Genomic DNA, 20,391 nt, shown 5'->3' on the forward strand with positions numbered 1-20,391 from the left:
TCATGCAATGTTTTCCTGAGTAAAAGCATGATTGCATTGTAAAGATATTAACACACATAACATTGTTCAGAGCCAATGAGTTGAGAGCTGACAGCTTAATGATGTTTCTCCAGAGCACACTGAGCATGCTCCTGCCAGTACATGGGGTGTTTTCTCTCTCACTAATACTCCTGAATATTCACAGATGCCCAGAAGATTGTTAACTTCATGCAGACATGTAAAAGGAAATTATACAGCTATAATACACTTTAAATGTACACTTATGTTGTCAGTATCACCCATACTGGATTCCTTCAGGCGGTCCAGAAATGGTAAGACCTGTCCGGAGTCCGGAGGTTTTCTCATCCTGGATGGGTGGGGTTTCGGAATTCACTAGCCTTTATGTAGCTCCACCTCCGCCCATCTTGGTCTGCCAACGACATGCCTCTACCCATCCTGTGACATGCTTCTGCCCGACCTCAATACGCAGAGTCCTGACCGCCCACCGTCCGGCCCATCTCCTCTGACTCACAGTGTGGTGTCAGGGCTATTTCACACATTACGGTTTTCACCAGCCGGCAAAAAAACTGTCCAAAGCCGGACGTTTTTTTGCCTGTGGATATGACACTGAAACCGTGGACGGCAGCTGTCCTTGTCAGTGGATATTCCCGGCTGTAACACAGCAACCGTGCCATGTCAGAGCTGTGTGAAAAGACCAATCTGCTTACATACATTATTAAAGTTACTACACAACAAAAAACGGCAGGTTTTTTGGCAGCTGGTGAAAACCGGCGTGTGTGAAATAGCCCAAACTGTGTGACAGAGTCAGAGAGGAATTGGTGGGATCCAACATCCAGGGCTAATAACACTCGAGTCGTGAAAAAGATTTTGCCTCAAAAGTCCCAGACAACAGTAATTTCTTAACGATCATGTTTAATGTTATAATGCCGACATTATTAAAATGCTGTAAGTAACATTTCAACCAAATCTGTAAAAGACTCACCTACTGGCGAGTTCATGGGATTCCAGGGTCAGCCTATCTTGCAGAGCGTGTTGAACTTCAGAATCAGACAAGTGCAGTACAGCAATACAGCGGTATGCCTCTATACGCACTCCTGGATGCTCGGCCCGCACAGCACACAACAGAAGCTCTTTCACACGGGGTGTAATAAGCCCTAGTTTGCCTAGAGCTGGGGTTAAAAAAGAAGCAATCTGAGTTCACTCCTGGATGCCAATGGTAATCTAGATATACAGTTAGCATCCCAACGGTCGAGATGCCAGCGCTCAGAAAACTGACAACGTAATTCTGACAGCAGTCGTAATCCCAGCGCCAGCATCACAGATGGTAATTATTAGGGTTAGGGGAGGGTTAGGCTGCAGAGGGGAGGGTTAGGGAACATACCTAGTAGGGTTAGGGCACTTACCTAGTTGGGTCGGGATTCTGACTGTTGGCATGCCGCTATTGGTATTGTGATCGCCAGCATCCAGACCGCCAGGATCCCGTACCCAACCCCTTTTACAATATATAAAATCTAATTATAATAATATTGTAATCATGCAACGAATACCAGTCAGGTTGTTACAGCCATTCTAAACACAAGCTTTAGGGATTGCGGCATGTCCATTCCCTAGGAACTTGTGACATCACGGAAGCCTCATGCCTCAGGTACGTCACTAGTTCTTAGTGAATGGATATATTGAATGTTGGATCAGCTCACAAAATGGGTGTATCCACATCCTAATTTAACATACAATAAATAGATTCGGTTTATCCAGAACAGAGGTACAGTACAGCTACTGACCTTTGATTGCATGCGCTTGGATTCTCCACACTGGATCACTCTGAATTAGCTGGTAGAGACAGTTTATGACCTAGAATAAGGATACTGTAAGTCTGCTGAAATAGCACCACATGGCTGTTTCCCTATAAATCCAGACAATGCAGCCTAGTGGTCTTCAGCAGTTTAACATCAACTCAGCAAAACAGCTAGTAAAGTTACAGGTGGCCCGATTACATATTACGTAAGGTTGTTAGATTGTAAATTCTAAAAATAAAGGACAACAGTGATACACAATGTTTCCATGCTTATTTTTTCTACAGTATATACATTATTCTTCACATTAAACCTTATTTCTATGCATTTATTACTAGTGGCGGGCTGCTCTATTGCTTGTCATGCAGGGATGAGTCCAACAGTGCCACCAAGGGATGGGTAATTATAAAATATTTGCTTGTCATTAGCAAGCTGTAGTCTTTTGATATAAGTAGTTGTTCATAATAATACTCCTTTATGAAGCAGACACAGGACCTGATTCAGACCTGCTCGCTAGCAAACGATCGCTTGTTGCTGGCGACGTTTGCAAATGTGCACATGCGTATAGTTCGCAGTGCGTGTGCGCAAACTAGTACGAGTGATCGGGATGCGCTCACTCGCCCTGCAAAGACAGCACAGTGGAATGAATGACAGGAGTGGTCGTTTGTGGGTGGTAACAGGGCCAAGGCAGTAGTAACGGGGGAGTGGATTTGCGGACGCAGGCGTGCCAGAGTGTTTCAACGCCATTTCAGAGGCGTGCATAATTAACCGCCATCGTCATAGTACACGTCACCTGGTTGAATTATACACTGAAGTGCTCGCTGTGCTTGCGGTAGGCTACAGTCAACCCCAAGCGCTGCGGTCAGATCTGATGATTCCCGATGTACCGATGGTTGTATATACTTCCTGGAGATGACATACGCAAATGGGTGGCTAAAGACAGGCTGGTGTGCGTCTTTAAACACAAAGTGATTGCTCGCCAAGACATAGTGGGTGTGCTTATGCCTTGCCGTGCGAGCGGCTGCCTTGACGTCACTTAGCTGAATTTCCATACGCTGGGAGCGAGCGGTCGCATCTAGCGAGCTGGTCTGAATCAGATCCACAATCCACTAATATGAATTTCCCATCAAATCAACATTATTCTCGATAGCCTGCTCTATACAGAAGCATGGGTCAGCAGTTTTTTGTTACCTGCAATAGACATTACATTGGTCAGTAGATTAGTACTCATTCAGTATCACCATTCTCATTAGGTAACACAACTGTGCATTATGAGTAGAGATGAGCAGCTAGTTTTGGCTCAGATCATGCCGCCAAGTTTGAATCTTATGGTGCATACACACGGTACAACCTGCACAACCAACAATATCGCTGATAGATTTCCCTCTAACTTTCTGTAGTGCAGGGCAAACGATTTTGGGTGTACACACTGATAGATATCTATGATAGATATTTCAGTAAAGTCATTTCTTAACATGAAAATCGTGTTGAAATCGTCCAAGTTGGCCTGCATGTATGTATGAGCATAGATATAGTTTTCGTCCATGCGGGAACGCGCATCGTTAGTTGTTTGTTGATCGTTCGTTGCATAAAGATGAACGATATATGGTTGATTGTTATTGTTCATATCGTTCACTAAAATCGTACAGTGTGTATGCACCATTAGAATGAGGCAAAAAGTCATTTTTCACGAACATCTGCCATCAGATGTCTGCGAAAGAGGACGTTTTGTATGTGAAAGATGACGTTTTGTCTGTGAAAGAGGATGTTTTGTCTGTGAAAGATGACATTTTATCTGTGAAAGAGGACGTTTTGTCTGTGAAAGAGGATTTTTGTCTGTGAAAGAGGATGTTTTGTCTGGGAAAGAGGACGTTTTGTCTGCGAAAGAGGATGTTTTGTCTGTGAAAGAGGACGTTTTATCTGTGAAAGAGGACGTTTTATCTGTGAAAGAGGACGTTTTGTCTGTGAAAGATGACATTTTGTCTGCGAAAGAGGATGTTTTGTCTGTGAAAGAGGACGTTTTGTCTGAAAGATGACGTTGTCTGTGAAAGTTGATGTTTTGTCTGTGAAAGATGACGTTTTGTCTGTGAAAGATGACGTTTTGTCTGTGAAAGATGACGTTTTGTCTGTGAAAGATGACGTTTTGTCTGTGAAAGATCACATTTTGTCTGTGAAAGATGACGTTTTATCTGAAAGATGACGTTGTCTGTGAAAGATGACGTTTTGTCTGTGAAAGATGACGTTTTGTCTGTGAAAGAGGATGTTTTGTCTGTGAAAGACGACGTTTTGTCTGTGAAAGATGACGTTTTGTCTGTGAAAGATGACGTTTTGTCTGTGAAAGAGGACGTTTTGTCTGTGAAAGAGGACGTTTTGTCTGTGAAAGATCACATTTTGCCTGTGAAAGATGACGTTTTATCTGAAAGATGACGTTGTCTGTGAAAGATGACGTTTTGTCTGTGAAAGATGACGTTTTGTCTGTGAAAGAGGATGTTTTGTCTGTGAAAGAGGACGTTTTGTCTGTGAAAGATGACGTTTTGTCTGTGAAAGAGGACGTTTTGTCTGTGAAAGAGGACGTTTTGTCTGTGAAAGATGACGTTTTGTCTGTGAAAGATCACATTTTGTCTGTGAAAGATGATGTTTTGTCTGTGAAAGAGGACGATTTGTCTATTAAAGATGACGTTTTATCTGAAAGATAACGTTGTCTGTGAAAGTTGATGTTTTGTCTGTGAAAGAGGATGTTTTGTCTGTGAAAGAGGACGTTTTGTCTGCGAAAGAGGACGTTTTGTCTGTGAAAGAGGACGTTTTGTCTGTGAAAGAGGACGTTTTGTCTGTGAAAGATCACATTTTGTCTGTGAAAGATGATGTTTTGTCTGTGAAAGAGGACGATTTGTCTATTAAAGATGACGTTTTATCTGAAAGATAACGTTGTCTGTGAAAGTTGATGTTTTGTCTGTGAAAGAGGATGTTTTGTCTGTGAAAGAGGACGTTTTGTCTGCGAAAGAGGACGTTTTGTCTGTGAAAGAGGACTTTTGTCTGTGAAAGAGGATGTTTTGTCTGTGAAAGAGGACGTTTTATCTGTGAATGAGGACGTTTTATCTGTGAATGAGGACGTTTTATCTGTGAAAGATGACGTTTTGTCTGCGAAAGATGACGTTTTGTCTGTGAAAGATGACGTTTTATCTGAAAGATGACGTTGTCTGTGAAAGTTGATGTTTTGTCTGTGAAAGATGACGCTTTGTCTGTGAAAGATCACATTTTGCCTGTGAAAGATGACGTTTTATCTGAAAGATGACGTTGTCTGTGAAAGATGACGTTTTGTCTGTGAAAGATGACGTTTTGTCTGTGAAAGATGACGTTTTGTATGTGAAAGAGGACTTTTGTCTGTGAAAGAGGACTTTTGTCTGTGAAAGAGGATGTTTTGTCTGCGAAAGATGACGTTTTGTCTGCGAAAGATGACGTTTTGTATGTGAAAGAGAACTTTTGTCTGTGAAAGAGGACTTTTGTCTGCGAAAGATGATGTTTTGTCTGCGAAAGATGATGTTTTGTCTGTGAAAGAGGACGTTTTATCTGTGAAAGAGGATGTTTTATCTGTGAAAGATGACGTTTTGTCTGCGAAAGATGACGTTTTGTCTGCGAAAGATGACGTTTTATCTGAAAGATGACGTTTTGTCTGTGAAAGATGACGTTTTGTCTGTGAAAGATCACATTTTGCCTGTGAAAGATGACGTTTTATCTGAAAGATGACGTTGTCTGTGAAAGATGACGTTTTGTCTGTGAAAGATGACGTTTTGTCTGTGAAAGAGGATGTTTTGTCTGTGAAAGATGACATTTTATCTGTGAAAGAGGACGTTTTGTCTGTGAAAGAGGATGTTTTGTCTGGGAAAGAGGACGTTTTGTCTGCGAAAGATGACGTTTTGTCTGCGAAAGAGGATGTTTTGTCTGTGAAAGAGGACGTTTTATCTGTGAAAGAGGACGTTTTATCTGTGAAAGAGGACGTTTTATCTGTGAAAGAGGACGTTTTGTCTGTGAAAGAGGATGTTTTGTCTGTGAAAGATGACATTTTGTCTGCGAAAGAGGATGTTTTGTCTGTGAAAGAGGACGTTTTGTCTGAAAGATGACGTTGTCTGTGAAAGTTGATGTTTTGTCTGTGAAAGTTGATGTTTTGTCTGTGAAAGATGACGTTTTGTCTGTGAAAGATGACGTTTTGTCTGTGAAAGATCACATTTTGCCTGTGAAAGATGACGTTTTATCTGAAAGATGACGTCTGTGAAAGAGGACGTTTTGTCTGTGAAAGATGACGTTTTGTCTGTGAAAGAGGACGTTTTGTCTGTGAAAGAGGACGTTTTGTCTGTGAAAGATGACGTTTTGTCTGTGAAAGATCACATTTTGTCTGTGAAAGATGACGTTTTATCTGAAAGATGACGTTGTCTGTGAAAGATGACGTTTTGTCTGTGAAAGATGACGTTTTGTCTGTGAAAGAGGATGTTTTGTCTGTGAAAGACGACGTTTTGTCTGTGAAAGATGACGTTTTGTCTGTGAAAGATGACGTTTTGTCTGTGAAAGAGGACGTTTTGTCTGTGAAAGAGGACGTTTTGTCTGTGAAAGATGACGTTTTGTCTGTGAAAGATCACATTTTGCCTGTGAAAGATGACGTTTTATCTGAAAGATGACGTTGTCTGTGAAAGATGACGTTTTGTCTGTGAAAGAGGATGTTTTGTCTGTGAAAGAGGACGTTTTGTCTGTGAAAGAGGACGTTTTGTCTGTGAAAGAGGACGTTTTGTCTGTGAAAGAGGACGTTTTGTCTGTGAAAGAGGACGTTTTGTCTGTGAAAGATGACGTTTTGTCTGTGAAAGATCACATTTTGTCTGTGAAAGATGATGTTTTGTCTGTGAAAGAGGACGATTTGTCTATTAAAGATGACGTTTTATCTGAAAGATAACGTTGTCTGTGAAAGTTGATGTTTTGTCTGTGAAAGAGGATGTTTTGTCTGTGAAAGAGGACGTTTTGTCTGCGAAAGATGACGTTTTGTCTGTGAAAGAGGACTTTTGTCTGTGAAAGAGGATGTTTTATCTGTGAATGAGGACGTTTTATCTGTGAATGAGGACGTTTTATCTGTGAAAGATGACGTTTTATCTGTGAAAGATGACGTTTTGTCTGCGAAAGATGACGTTTTGTCTGTGAAAGATGACGTTTTATCTGAAAGATGACGTTGTCTGTGAAAGTTGATGTTTTGTCTGTGAAAGATGACGCTTTGTCTGTGAAAGATCACATTTTGCCTGTGAAAGATGACGTTTTATCTGAAAGATGACGTTGTCTGTGAAAGATGACGTTTTGTCTGTGAAAGATGACGTTTTGTCTGTGAAAGATGACGTTTTGTCTGTGAAAGAGGACTTTTGTCTGTGAAAGAGGATGTTTTGTCTGCGAAAGAGGACGTTTTGTCTGTGAAAGATGACGTTTTGTCTGTGAAAGATGACGTTTTGTCTGTGAAAGAGGACGTTTTATCTGTGAAAGAGGACATTTTGTCTGTGAAAGATGATGTTTTGTCTGTGAAAGAGGACTTTTGTCTGTGAAAGAGGATGTTTTATCTGTGAATGAGGACGTTTTATCTGTGAATGAGGACGTTTTATCTGTGAAAGATCACATTTTGTCTGTGAAAGATGATGTTTTGTCTGTGAAAGAGGACGTTTTGTCTATTAAAGATGACGTTTTATCTGAAAGATGACGTTGTCTGTGAAAGTTGATGTTTTGTCTGTGAAAGATGACGTTTTGTCTGTGAAAGAGGACTTTTGTCTGTGAAAGAGGATGTTTTGTCTGCGAAAGATGACGTTGTCTGTGAAAGTTGATGTTTTGTCTGTGAAAGATGACGTTTTGTCTGTGAAAGTTGATGTTTTGTCTGTGAAAGAGGACGTTTTATCTGCGAAAGAGGACTTTTGTCTGTGAAAGAGGACGTTTTGTCTGCGAAAGAGGACTTTTGTCTGTGAAAGAGGATGTTTTGTCTGTGAAAGAGGACGTTTTATCTGCGAAAGAGGACTTTTGTCTGTGAAAGAGGACGTTTTGTCTGCGAAAGAGGACTTTTGTCTGTGAAAGAGGATGTTTTGTCTGTGAAAGAGGACTTTTGTCTGTGAAAGAGGATGTTTTGTCTGCGAAAGATGACGTTGTCTGTGAAAGTTGATGTTTTGTCTGTGAAAGATGACGTTTTGTCTGTGAAAGTTGATGTTTTGTCTGTGAAAGAGGACGTTTTATCTGCGAAAGAGGACTTTTGTCTGTGAAAGAGGACGTTTTGTCTGCGAAAGAGGACTTTTGTCTGTGAAAGAGGATGTTTTGTCTGTGAAAGAGGACGTTTTGTCTGTGAAAGAGGACGTTTTGTCTGTGAAAGAGGACATTTTGTCTGTGAAAGATGATGTTTTGTCTGTGAAAGAGGACGTTTTGTCTATTAAAGATGACGTTTTATCTGAAAGATGACGTTATCTGTGAAAGTTGATGTTTTGTCTGTGAAAGATGACGTTTTGTCTGTGAAAGTTGATGTTTTGTCTGTGAAAGATGACGTTTTGTCTGTGAAAGAGGACTTTTGTCTGTGAAAGAGGATGTTTTGTCTGCGAAAGAGGACGCTTTGTCTGTGAAAGATGACGTTTTGTCTGTGAAAGAGGACGTTTTGTCTATTAAAGATGACGTTTTATCTGAAAGATGACGTTGTCTGTGAAAGTTGATGTTTTGTCTGTGAAAGATGACGTTTTGTCTGTGAAAGTTGATGTTTTGTCTGTGAAAGAGGACGTTTTATCTGCGAAAGAGGACTTTTGTCTGTGAAAGAGGACGTTTTGTCTGCGAAAGAGGACTTTTGTCTGTGAAAGAGGACGTTTTGTCTGTGAAAGAGGACGTTTTGTCTGTGAAAGAGGACGTTTTGTCTGTGAAAGAGGACGTTTTGTCTGTGAAAGATGATGTTTTGTCTGTGAAAGAGGACGTTTTGTCTATTAAAGATGACGTTTTATCTGAAAGATGACGTTATCTGTGAAAGTTGATGTTTTGTCTGTGAAAGATGACGTTTTGTCTGTGAAAGTTGATGTTTTGTCTGTGAAAGAGGACGTTTTATCTGTGAAAGAGGACTTTTGTCTGTGAAAGAGGATGTTTTGTCTGTGAAAGAGGACGTTTTGTCTGTGAAAGAGGACGTTTTGTCTGTGAAAGAGGACATTTTGTCTGTGAAAGATGATGTTTTGTCTGTGAAAGAGGGCGTTTTGTCTATTAAAGATGACGTTTTATCTGAAAGATGACGTTGTCTGTGAAAGTTGATGTTTTGTCTGTGAAAGATGACGTTTTGTCTGTGAAAGTTGATGTTTTGTCTGTGAAAGAGGACGTTTTATATGTGAAAGTTGATGTTTTGTCTGTGAAAGATGACGTTTTGTCTGCGAAAGAGGACTTTTGTCTGTGAAAAAGGATGTTTTGTCTGTGAAAGAGGACGTTTTGTCTGTGAAAGAGGACGTTTTGTCTGTGAAAGAGGACGTTTTGTCTGTGAAAGAGGACATTTTGTCTGTGAAAGATGATGTTTTGTCTGTGAAAGAGGACGTTTTGTCTATTAAAGATGACGTTTTATCTGAAAGATGACGTTGTCTGTGAAAGTTGATGTTTTGTCTGTGAAAGTTGATGTTTTGTCTGTGAAAGTTGATGTTTTGTCTGTGAAAGATGATGTTTTGTCTGTGAAAGACAAAGCATCATCTTTCACAGACAAAATGTCATCTTTCACAGACAACGTCGTCTTTCAGACAAAAAGTCATATTTCACAGACAACGTCAGAGTTCCAGGCTCCGTATGGAATAATAACTCTGCCCATGTCCACTTTATATAGTCACAAAATTCACTAGCGACATTTAATATGCTATAATTTACACTAAGACATATATTATCCTCTAAGTAAGCGTGGAATAAGAATTGCATGAAAATTAAAGGAGTCTTTCTTACCACATGTTCAAGGTTTGCTACAGCTGCATGCACACGAGCAGTATAAATGCTGAGTCTTATTTTGTCCTAATTATTTCTGCTTAATGTGAGTTTTACTTTGCCTGTTAATTTCTCTGGGACAATGTTGTTGCCATGCCCTCTGTACACTCACCATCTCATCTTTAATCTGGAGTAGACCAGCAGTCTGACAGGCCTGCTTGCGAACAGCTATAAAGTCATTAGCAAAGCACTGCAAGTATCCTGGGAGCAGCTGGGCTGTCATAATCTGAACCCAACCAATGAGGGACAAGGCTTCCACTTTGGATTTCCAGCTGTCACCCTCCAAGTGCTTCCTGGAAAATAGATTATTAATATTTATTATAATTATCAATAATAATAATACTATATTAGCTGTATACAAATATTGGGCGCAATGCAGCAATCATAGTCAGATGACTTATATGTGGACAGCCTGTACATATTGAATTGCACATCGATAAAGGTCATTTATAAAGTGCAAACTATATATTGTTGCAAATGCACCCACTTTACGGGAGAGCACATCTGCTTGACAGGTAGTAGAAATAAACGTAGACATGGTCCTACACTGGTAGTATGTAGTGACCTTTTCACTCACAGCCATGACCATTTCCAATTACACCCATAACCCTACAAAAGTAGGCGCAGACTTTCTGTAGACAGCTGATAATAATCCACCTATGAAGCACCGATTGGAGCAGGACAAAATGGACTCTCTAGTACAATTATTACTGAATGATTGTGTATTCTGGTGCTTAATGTACAACAACAAGAAGTGGATATCGGCAGGTTGTCTAAGCATCACTGACTACCAACAGGTTCTATAGTACATCACTAGGCCCAACATCTACATGTTGGAAAGATTAACACCAGATTAAGAGGATGAGGGATAAACAAGAAACATCAATGAATTATACCACCTCTGAAATTGATTCTTCTGATGGTGAGAATGCAGGAACATCATTTGGTAGACGTAATTTTTTAGGGAAGGGTGGAGATATTATAGAAGAACCCCTAAGAGAAAGAAGATACGGAGAGGGGGCCAGAGATCTAAAACGAAAAGAAACAAAGAAAAAGTGGGAAGATGCTCCGAAACGACAGAAGAGGAATCACAAATATTAGGGAGCGTCACAGACAATTTGAGAATTATCAATCTGCCAGATAAATTATTACAAGAAGAACATATTTCCCTCTTGAATAGAGGATTATCCTTCTTTCCCACTAGTAATATCAACAGATTTGAAATAGAGAAAGATCTTAATCTTTTTGTGAGAAAGTTACTTCTCTATAAGTTTTTTAAGAATAAAAATACTCATGATGAAGAGACTAATTGGAGAGACAATATATCCATAGAAGAATGTACTGCAATAGATACATTAGAAGAATTATTACAAGAGAGTTCAAGTGAGCCATTAGAAGTAAGTGACAAGAGACCTATTTTGAAAAAACAATCCACCTTTACACCTGATATGAAGATATGCCCGCAAGTAGAAACATATCTCAAGTTGGTTTCTAGGGAGATGGATAAAATTTCCTTAGAAAAATCAAAACAAATTTATAATTTGAACAAAAAAGAATATCAAGCACTGAAAGAAATCCAGGAATGGGATGATGTCGAAATAAAGCCTTCAGATAAAGGAGGTAATGTCGTACTATGGCCTAAAGATATGTATTTGGATGAAGCATATAGACAATTGAGAGATGTCTCATGTTATAAAGAGCTAATTTTCAATCCTACACAGAACTTCCTTATTGTATATCGAAATTTGATTACAAAAGGATATAAGGAGGGAATTTTAACAAAAGCTGATTTTGATTATTTGTGGGTTGATAATCCTAAAATTGCTACCTTTTACATGTTGCCTAAGGTGCATAAAAGTGATAAAGTACCTCCAGGAAGACCGATAGTGTTGGGGATTGATAGTTTGGGTGAAAAAGCTAGTAATTTTATTGATAAGCATATTAGGAAACATGTCACCCAATTACCATCTTATCTCAGGGACACCTTGGATGTCCTAGGGAAAACTGAGAATGTAATTGTGAAAGAACACACTATCCTGGCGACTTGTGATATTGAAAGTCTATATACTAGTATCAACCATGAATATGGATTAAGAGCAGTCAAGTATTTTCTCGACATGGAGAGAGATAGTGAATTAAATAATTTTCTCCTGGAATTATTAAAATTCATTCTAGCCAAAAATTACTTCACGTTCAACGAACGGTATTATCTACAGGTGCGGGGCACAGCTATGGAATCTACATGTGCCCCGACGTATGCCAACCTATATTTAGGTTGGTGGGAGCGTGAAGTGGTCTTTACGGAAGAGAATGCGAGATATACGGATAACGTACTGCTGTGGTTAAGGTATATAGATGATGTTCTGATTGTCTGGGAGGGTGAACAACATAACCTGGAGGAATTTATAGACAAATTGAACATCAATATGCTTAATTTAAAATTGACCTCAGAAATTGACCAGGTGAAAGTGAACTTTTTGGATTTAACCATCGAAATTGATGGAGATGGTAAATTAACAACGGATATCTATAGAAAACCTACGGCAACGAATAGTATATTGCATTATCAAAGCTTACATTTCCCCGCCACTAAGAACAATATTCCCAAAGGGGAATATTTACGAATGAGGCGCAATTGTACTGAAGATAGTACATTTGAGAAGAGGGCCGAAGAATTGGGGTCTAAACTTAAGGCGAGAGGATATAGCAATACCATCATAAAAAAAGCATATTATGAAGCCAAGAAGACCAAGAGGGATTGTCTCATTTATCCCAAGAATAAAGACAATTCCAAGGATTCTCAGCCTATTAGATTCATGGTACATATTGTAATCAGTGGAAAGAGATTAAAGAGGCCTTACAAAAACACTGGCTTGTATTAAGAACTGTTGATGACTTGGCCCAACATATAGGAGAGCAAATCCAGGTGAGCTGGAGAAGATCCAGAAATTTGAGAGACCATTTGTCACATAGCCACTTCTTGAGACAGAAGAAGATCAAGAATGTAACACAAACTATAGGCACATATAAATGTGGACATTGTAGTGCCTGTTCATATATGATCAAGAAAGAACAGGTTGTAGACAAATTTGGCAAAAGTTGGAAGATTAGGGATTTTTTTAATTGCTCTACATATGGAATAATATACTGTCTCATCTGTCCTTGTCAAAAATTATATGTAGGCATGACGAAGCGACAATTTAAGACTAGGGTTTTAGAGCATATCTATAATATTGAAAATGCTAGAAGAGATGTGGAGAGAATGAAAACCCTGACAAGTGTGGCCAGACATTTTTTAAGACATCATGAAGGTGATAGTGGTGGATTAAAAAGTCTTTGGTATTGAAAAAGTACAGCTTGGCCTAAGAGGAGGCAATTTGGTGCAGGAATTGCTACGTAGAGAAACAAGGTGGATTTTTCTCTTGGATAGCATATACCCGAAAGGGATGACTGAGAATATTAATTAGTCTATGTTTCTGTAAATTTACTATCAAGGTCCTGTGGGGATTATTGGATGATTTTGGAGATATTAATAATATTATGAGACATTCCATTATTATATAGAATAGGTAGGTATATTATTTATAGGAGAACAATATGGAGAATAATTATTTCTGTTTATATTTATCACAGTTTGACACTATTATTTTTATCTAGTTTAGTCACTAGTATTGGTGTTTTCACTTTAGTTTTAATTTATTTTATCTTTATTTTTATTTAAGAGCACAGAGAGATGATTGTTATAATCAGATTATATTACATATAGGTTGTTATGTATATTATGTTTTATATGACACTATGGGCTCGATTCTATTCAGCGCGATGTAAATAGCTCCGGGAGTGAGCTCACGGAGCTATTCAATACACCGTGCTGACAAGTCCGACTAATGATTTCTTCTCTCATCCCTCCGGGGATGAGAGAAGAAATCCAACAAAAGTCCCGGTGCGAGGCTGTTTTCTGCCCTTAGCGCCGGGAAAACAGCCTCACGCCAGGAAGTTAGGTCAGGGAATGCCCGTTATCGCACCTAAACACCCTGTTTAAGGCGCGATAACGAGCCTTCCCCGACCTAACAGCGCGATGAATTGAATAGCTCCGGGAGCTATCTCCCAGCGCTATTTACATCGCGCTGAATTGAATTGTGCCCTATATATTTTAGAATATGTATTTATAGTTATTAATTAGGTATGCACTTTTTCTAAATTTTACACATGTCACTTATAGCACGGATTGATATAAAGATATATATTTGTGTATATGTGGATATATATACATGTGTGTGTATATATATATATATATATATATATATGTGTATATGTATATGGGTGTATTTTCTAGGTGTAGTTATTTTAATTAATAAAATTTAATTAGATATATTGTAGATATTATGGATTGTTACAATTAATTTGTTGATGCACTATTGTATATCATATGTAGATATATTAATATGGATAAATCTGCACATTTGAATACATATTTTTTATGATTTATTATTGATAAATATTTATAAGATTGATTAGATAGTAGATGGTAATTTCTATTAATTTATAATATAACACAAATAGGTGGAATGGAATATTAGAAATATGGAGTAGTTGATTGCAAGAAACTGTATTAATAGGATAGTTATAATTATGTAGCAAATAAGCGTTTTTCCAAGTTATACACTATATCCAGACTTAGTTAGCTATTCCCCCTTTGTGATTGGCTCTTCATTATGTCAATCATGTTAGAATTGAGATTGATAGGAGGATGCTGGTATTTAAGGAGTATCAGGAGGTTTGTTCTGGTCTGCCTTTTGAAAAAGCACTGCGAAATGCGCGTCAGGCGTTTTATGTGCCAGTATAGATGTGTCTAAATATGTTGCTATAAATATGTTAATGGAGAACTAAACTATCTGTCATTGTTACTGTATGTCCCACGTTGTGTACGATACACGGCTGTCAGTAGTGGAGCTGCAAGCCGCACGACGCTGCAGAGTCAGTGCGGGCTCCAGCTGACAAGCCGCTCACGCTGCCCGTACACGCAGCAGCCTTGTCTAATAGTATTCAGTTACACGAGTTCAGCTGACAAGCAGCTCACGCTGCCCGTACACGCAGCAGCCTTGTCTAATAGTATTCAGTTACACGAGTTCAGCTGACAAGCAGCTCACGCTGCCCGTACACGCAGCAGCCTTGTCTAATAGTATTCAGTTACACGAGTTCAGCTGACAAGCCGCTCACGCTGCCCGTACACGCAGCAGCCTTGTCTAATAGTATTCAGTTACACGAGTTCAGCTGATAAGCCGCTCACGCTGCCAGTACATGCGGCAGCCTTTTCTGTTAGTATTTAGTTACACGAGTCCAGCATATTCATTAGTAGGTGGATGTGTAGCATTTCATGTATCTCCTAATAGACGGACTGCTATGATACATGATCACTTTGGGATGCCTGGTGCACATTTAATACCAATTATACTTGTGGAGATTTATACATTAAACTCTATGATGGCTCTATATTGATATTGCACAGATACTATGTGAGAGATATTTACCTACTAATTATTAGATCGTAGATATTATATATTGTAAGAAGAGGGTGGGTCAGTTTATGTATTGTGCACTCCATATAGACAGATAAAATATATATGTGATATTGAGGGACATAACAGTACTTGGTGGCCTATTTACCTACCATCATCTACATTTATATTTATTATTAGGCACCAATATATATTGTATATAATCAACATATATTTAGCATACCACTGAGTATCTATAATCAGAACACACATGACTGAGCACGCATTAGTATTACACATACTATTTTAATTTTTTCTTTTGATTTATATTTTGTTGTGTTTTTAAATTTTATCACTGAGGTGGTTATTTAATCATTCTAATAAAGGTTATATTTTATGTGGATAATGGCAAGAATTAGTGCACTTGTATGGGGATTATTTTTTCTTTCTTTGTTTATATAAGATTAACACCATATCTTCTTTCAATGTACGGTATTTTTATTATTTTTACCATATTATTTTAAACAAATGTACTTAACATTAAGAGGCCGATTTAATTACACACAAGCTGCCACCGGAACGGCTTTGCAGCATGTGTCTTTCGCTCATTTCTGCTCGCTCAAATGGAAGTGTGAGCAGAAATGAGCTACTATAATTGCTATCATTTGCGCAGCGCACATTCTGTGAAGCTGATCATGTGTAATTGAATATGCCCCAAAATGTACAAAATTGAAAGTGTTAATTTTTTAAGATGTCAGCATCCCGGCGAATCCCGGAACTCAGAATCCCGGTGTCAGAATCCTGTAGTCAGCATCCCGGAGTACACAATGCCAGAGGTCAGAATCATGGCTCCAGAATTCCGACGGTGAGTATTAGGGTTAGTGTTCGGTTTAGGGGTTATGGTGCATACGCACGGTCAGATTTGTCAGATGAACGATCTGAACTATTTGATGAACGATTTGAACTACGAACGATTTTTGACTGCATTAAAATGAATGGAATCGTCCAAGTCTGGCTGCAAACACATCAGAGGTCAGATATCATTATCTGACCATCGGGAACGCGCATCGTTCATCGTTAATCATTCAGACATGACAGATATGTCAGATTTTCCTTCAGATATGAATGATTGAACAATTTTTTAAATCGTTATCGTTCAGATCTGAAGAAAAATCTGACCGTGTGTATGCTCCATTAGGGCTAAAGCACTAGGGGTAGGCTTAGGGTTAGGCTGCAGGAGGGGAGCGTTAGGCTGTGAGGTTTGGACAGTTAGAGTTAAGCTGTGGGAGAGGAATTTTAGTTATGCTGCAGGAAAGGTGGGTTAGGGGTAGGATTGGGGGAAGGGCTAGAATACTTACCTGCATACATCAGGATTTCCACCATTAAGATGCCGGGATTCTGACCGCCAGCATTATAAGCGTTACATACCTAACCCTGTAATGATCTCTGTCTTGTATATGTTTGGTCAACTTTTCTTATAATCAGGGTATTTCTACTATTTAATGATGCATTTTATATTTGACTAAAATATTTTAATCCTGTCCCATCATTGTTCCCAGACAGGAGTCAATGATGAGACAGGATTAAAATATTACTACTCTGTCCCTAGGAATTGTATTTGTTGTCAATAATATATTCACTCAATTTTTGTTTTACTTTTTTTCTCTTTTTGTTGCTAATTCTTTCTAAATCTGCATGCAAAATGCTACGTTACAGTGTCAGCGGTTGTGACGGTGGGCACCAAATTATAACTTGCCTCCAGGTGTCTGGGATAAATTTACGCCACTCCTACTGCGAGGGTCCGTACAGTTTCCATGCACATTGTCGCACCTCCCCGTGTTTTTGCATCCGCAGCTACACCCATCATCATTAGTATCACCACTTACACCTACTCCATGCTGGGTCCGGAATATCCACAGAAACAGGCGTCTCAATGTCACACGTGCAACCCATAGTAGCACAGAAGTCCAGCTACACGCCCACAACACTCCCACACCGACCAACCAGATCTCTTACATGCATTTGCAAAGTATCCACCCAGTGGACAGCCAGACACAGAGAACCAGGCTCTATCGAAGTGTGTATGCATGGTACTGCACGTGCGCAGTCTGCTAAGATAGATGTATCCACATTTGGATTTGCCTACGACAGAGAACCAGGTCCATAGTGCTAGAAATTGTTATATGTTATTGCTGTACGGGTTGGTTTTCTAATCACAGTCCCTGTGGCCAATCATGGAAAACTCCATAGATCGTGGTTTTCAATCTAGCCATTCATTTCTTAGATGCTGACATTTGTGTACTCTTGTAGGTCATCTGTATACACTTGGATAGAGGCAGCTTCGGTCTCTACTGGATAATGGACACCAGCATCCAGTTTCCTCGTATATAAAGTAAAACACCTGTAGAAAAGAGCAGGCCAAAGGAAATTTACTAAAAATGTAGAATACACCGCAGCTAATCGGATTGAGGGCCTGATTCAGAGCCGCTCGTAAGCGGCCGCTCGTTCGCTCTGAGCGATGTTCGCGCAACTGCGCATGCGTATGAGTCGTAATGCGCATGCACAAACCAGTCATTGTGGTCGGAAATCGTGCGCTCGCAAAACAGCGAGGGGCTGCTAATTTGATTGACAGAATGTACCGTTTGTGGGTGGTTAACAGGGGAAGGTGCTTGAAAACGGGCGAGTGGAGATCCGAACGCAGGCGTGCCAAACGGTCAAAAGGGCGTTTAATGGGAATGCATAATTAGTAAAGGAGCGTCATCGACCACGTCACTTGGTTGTCTTTTAGCCTGAACTGCTTGCAGTATTAGGGGAAAGAAAAACCTACCACAAGCACTGCGAGCAGTTCAGATGCCTTTCGATGTACCCGATTAATCTAATAAATACCGGAGATGACGTATGATGCGAACGGCAAAGGGGCGTCTTTACAAAATAGTGAGCGCATTTTTCGTTCGCTCGCTCAGACATAGAGGCATCAACAACCCGCAAAGAGCGAGCGCTCAATTTAAATAGCCGGACCCTTTTTTGGAACGACCGTTCGCAAATAGCATCTGGGTCTGAATCAGGCCCTGAGCCCTTTAGTGTCCTTTGTAAGAGGACATTTTCTTCAAAAACCAGAACAAAGCCAGTGCAAATGATACATTAGTAACTTTATATACAGAGAACTAGATGCTAGAGACAGGATATGCAGGTGAGAGGGAGCCAGGCATATACAGCCAGTGCCATCAATTACAATGCTGTCATTTACAGGAGCTGTCACAGTGCTGCTAGCGATAAACTTAGTGCTATGACTCATTTGCTTTCTGTTTTTTTTTTAAATCCACTGTTGACTCAAACTTCAATGTAATTTATGGTGCATACACACGGTACGATCTGTACCACCAATGACTTGAAAGATATCTTTCAAAGATATCGTTCATAGATATCGTTCATAGATCGTTCAAAGATTGTTCATTGATCTTTCAAAGATATCTTTCATCCTGCCACATCTCTGAACAGGGAAAATTTACGATATCGTCCAAGTTGGCCTACATGCATGGACTGTGAAAGATATCTTTATCGTCCATGCAGGAACGCACATCGTTGGTCATTGGTTGATTGTTCACTGCCTAAAAATTAACAATATGAATGATATGTCGTTCAACAACAGACAATAGTTCTGTCATACAACCACACAGGATTATACTGTCAGGACTGGGGACTCTGGACTTCCCAGGAGAGACCTAGATACCTGCTCACTGATAGCTCTGGATGTTTGTAGTAGAGAGGAACGTATGTAACACTTCCTCATAGGTGTGAAAAGTAACGGATGTTAAGCTGCTGGACAGTACTGGAAGGAGAGGTGCACTACGGAGTGCAATTCTGCTTATACGCACGCAGCGCAGTTGGTAATATCAGCGGTGCTATTTAAATGTTTGCATTCACATTGTGACCGCATCCTAACATAAGGATGCCCACTTCCTCTTACTCACATCCGTATACTAGGGGAACGCAGCAAAACCAATGGTAAAATCAAGTAACATCGGACCCATATGCACACTTGCACAAGCCCTGACTTTACTCAGAAATTGCTAACATCCATGCACGCTATCAGTGCTTTGGCTGCTTATGGCCAAGCAGTGGCTAATTTATGCATGCCCCTCCAACGGCATTGAAACGCACTGGCACACCTGCGTTCGCCCGACCACTATCCCCCATCACCACCCACAAACAGCACTTCCTGTCAATCACTGTGCTCTGGATCTGCGTAGCCTCAGCAATCGCTGTTCCCATCGCAATTGCTAGTTTTTGCACTACGATGCATACGCATACCCAGAGCACAAACATCAACCGATCGCGTGTGTATTAGCATCTGCGTTTCTTGCTGAATCAGACCCTGAGACTTGTACTGGATGCTAGCACAACTGGGACCGGATAGGAACCGGAATGTAGTACATACTGGAGCCGGAGTGAGACCGGACTATAGCACCACTAGAGCTGGAATGGGACCGGACTACAGCACAACTGGAGCCAGAGTGGAATGGGACTTTAGTACAACTGGAGCCGGAGTGGGACCGGACTATGGGCCTGATTTAGCAAGGATCGCAGTTGCTAATACGCACGCAATCAGCTGATTGTTGCGTACTGCGTGCGTGAAATGGGCACTGCATTCTGGACTGCAATCGTATCGGCTACGCAGACCCATCGCAGAGTGATTGAAAGGAAGTGCTGTTTGTGGGTGGTGAAGGGCGAACGCAGGCGTGCCAGTGCGTTCCAACGCCGTTGCATGGGCGTGCATAAATTATCCACTGCGATACCAGACGCAGCCTGAGGCCTCATAGCGTGTGCTGAAGTTAGCAATTCCTGAGTGAGGTCTGACCTGCCTTAACTGTGTGTATGGGTCCGATGTTACTCGAGGTTACCGATTATTTCACTATATTGCTAAAGTATAGTAATGTGAGTAAGGGGAAGTGGTTGTCCTTATGTTAGGCTGCGATCACAATGCGAATACAATTATTTGCATATCACCACTGATATTAGCAAGTGTGATGCGTGCATATTAGCAGAATAGTGATCCTTGCTGAATCAGGCCCTATAGCAACTGGAGCCGGAGTGGGACCGGACTTTAGCAC

The 20,391-nt window shown here is 40.2% G+C and overlaps 1 protein-coding gene across 1 annotated transcript in view; it reads right to left on the bottom strand.

The window, feature by feature from the left end:
- Window positions 1-20,391, bottom strand: part of HEATR4 (HEAT repeat containing 4) — an 84,725-nt gene that overhangs the window by 12,108 nt on the left and 52,226 nt on the right. Inside the window, 3 exon segments of the mRNA XM_088461368.1 lie at window positions 983-1,169; window positions 1,782-1,851; window positions 9,895-10,075. Of these exon segments, the coding sequence (XP_088317494.1) occupies window positions 983-1,169; window positions 1,782-1,851; window positions 9,895-10,075 (438 nt within the window).

Source organism: Taudactylus pleione, unplaced genomic scaffold (genome assembly GCF_031769625.1).
Source record: "Taudactylus pleione unplaced genomic scaffold, aTauple2 ptg001041l, whole genome shotgun sequence".
NCBI classification, from domain to species: Eukaryota; Metazoa; Chordata; class Amphibia; order Anura; family Myobatrachidae; genus Taudactylus; species Taudactylus pleione.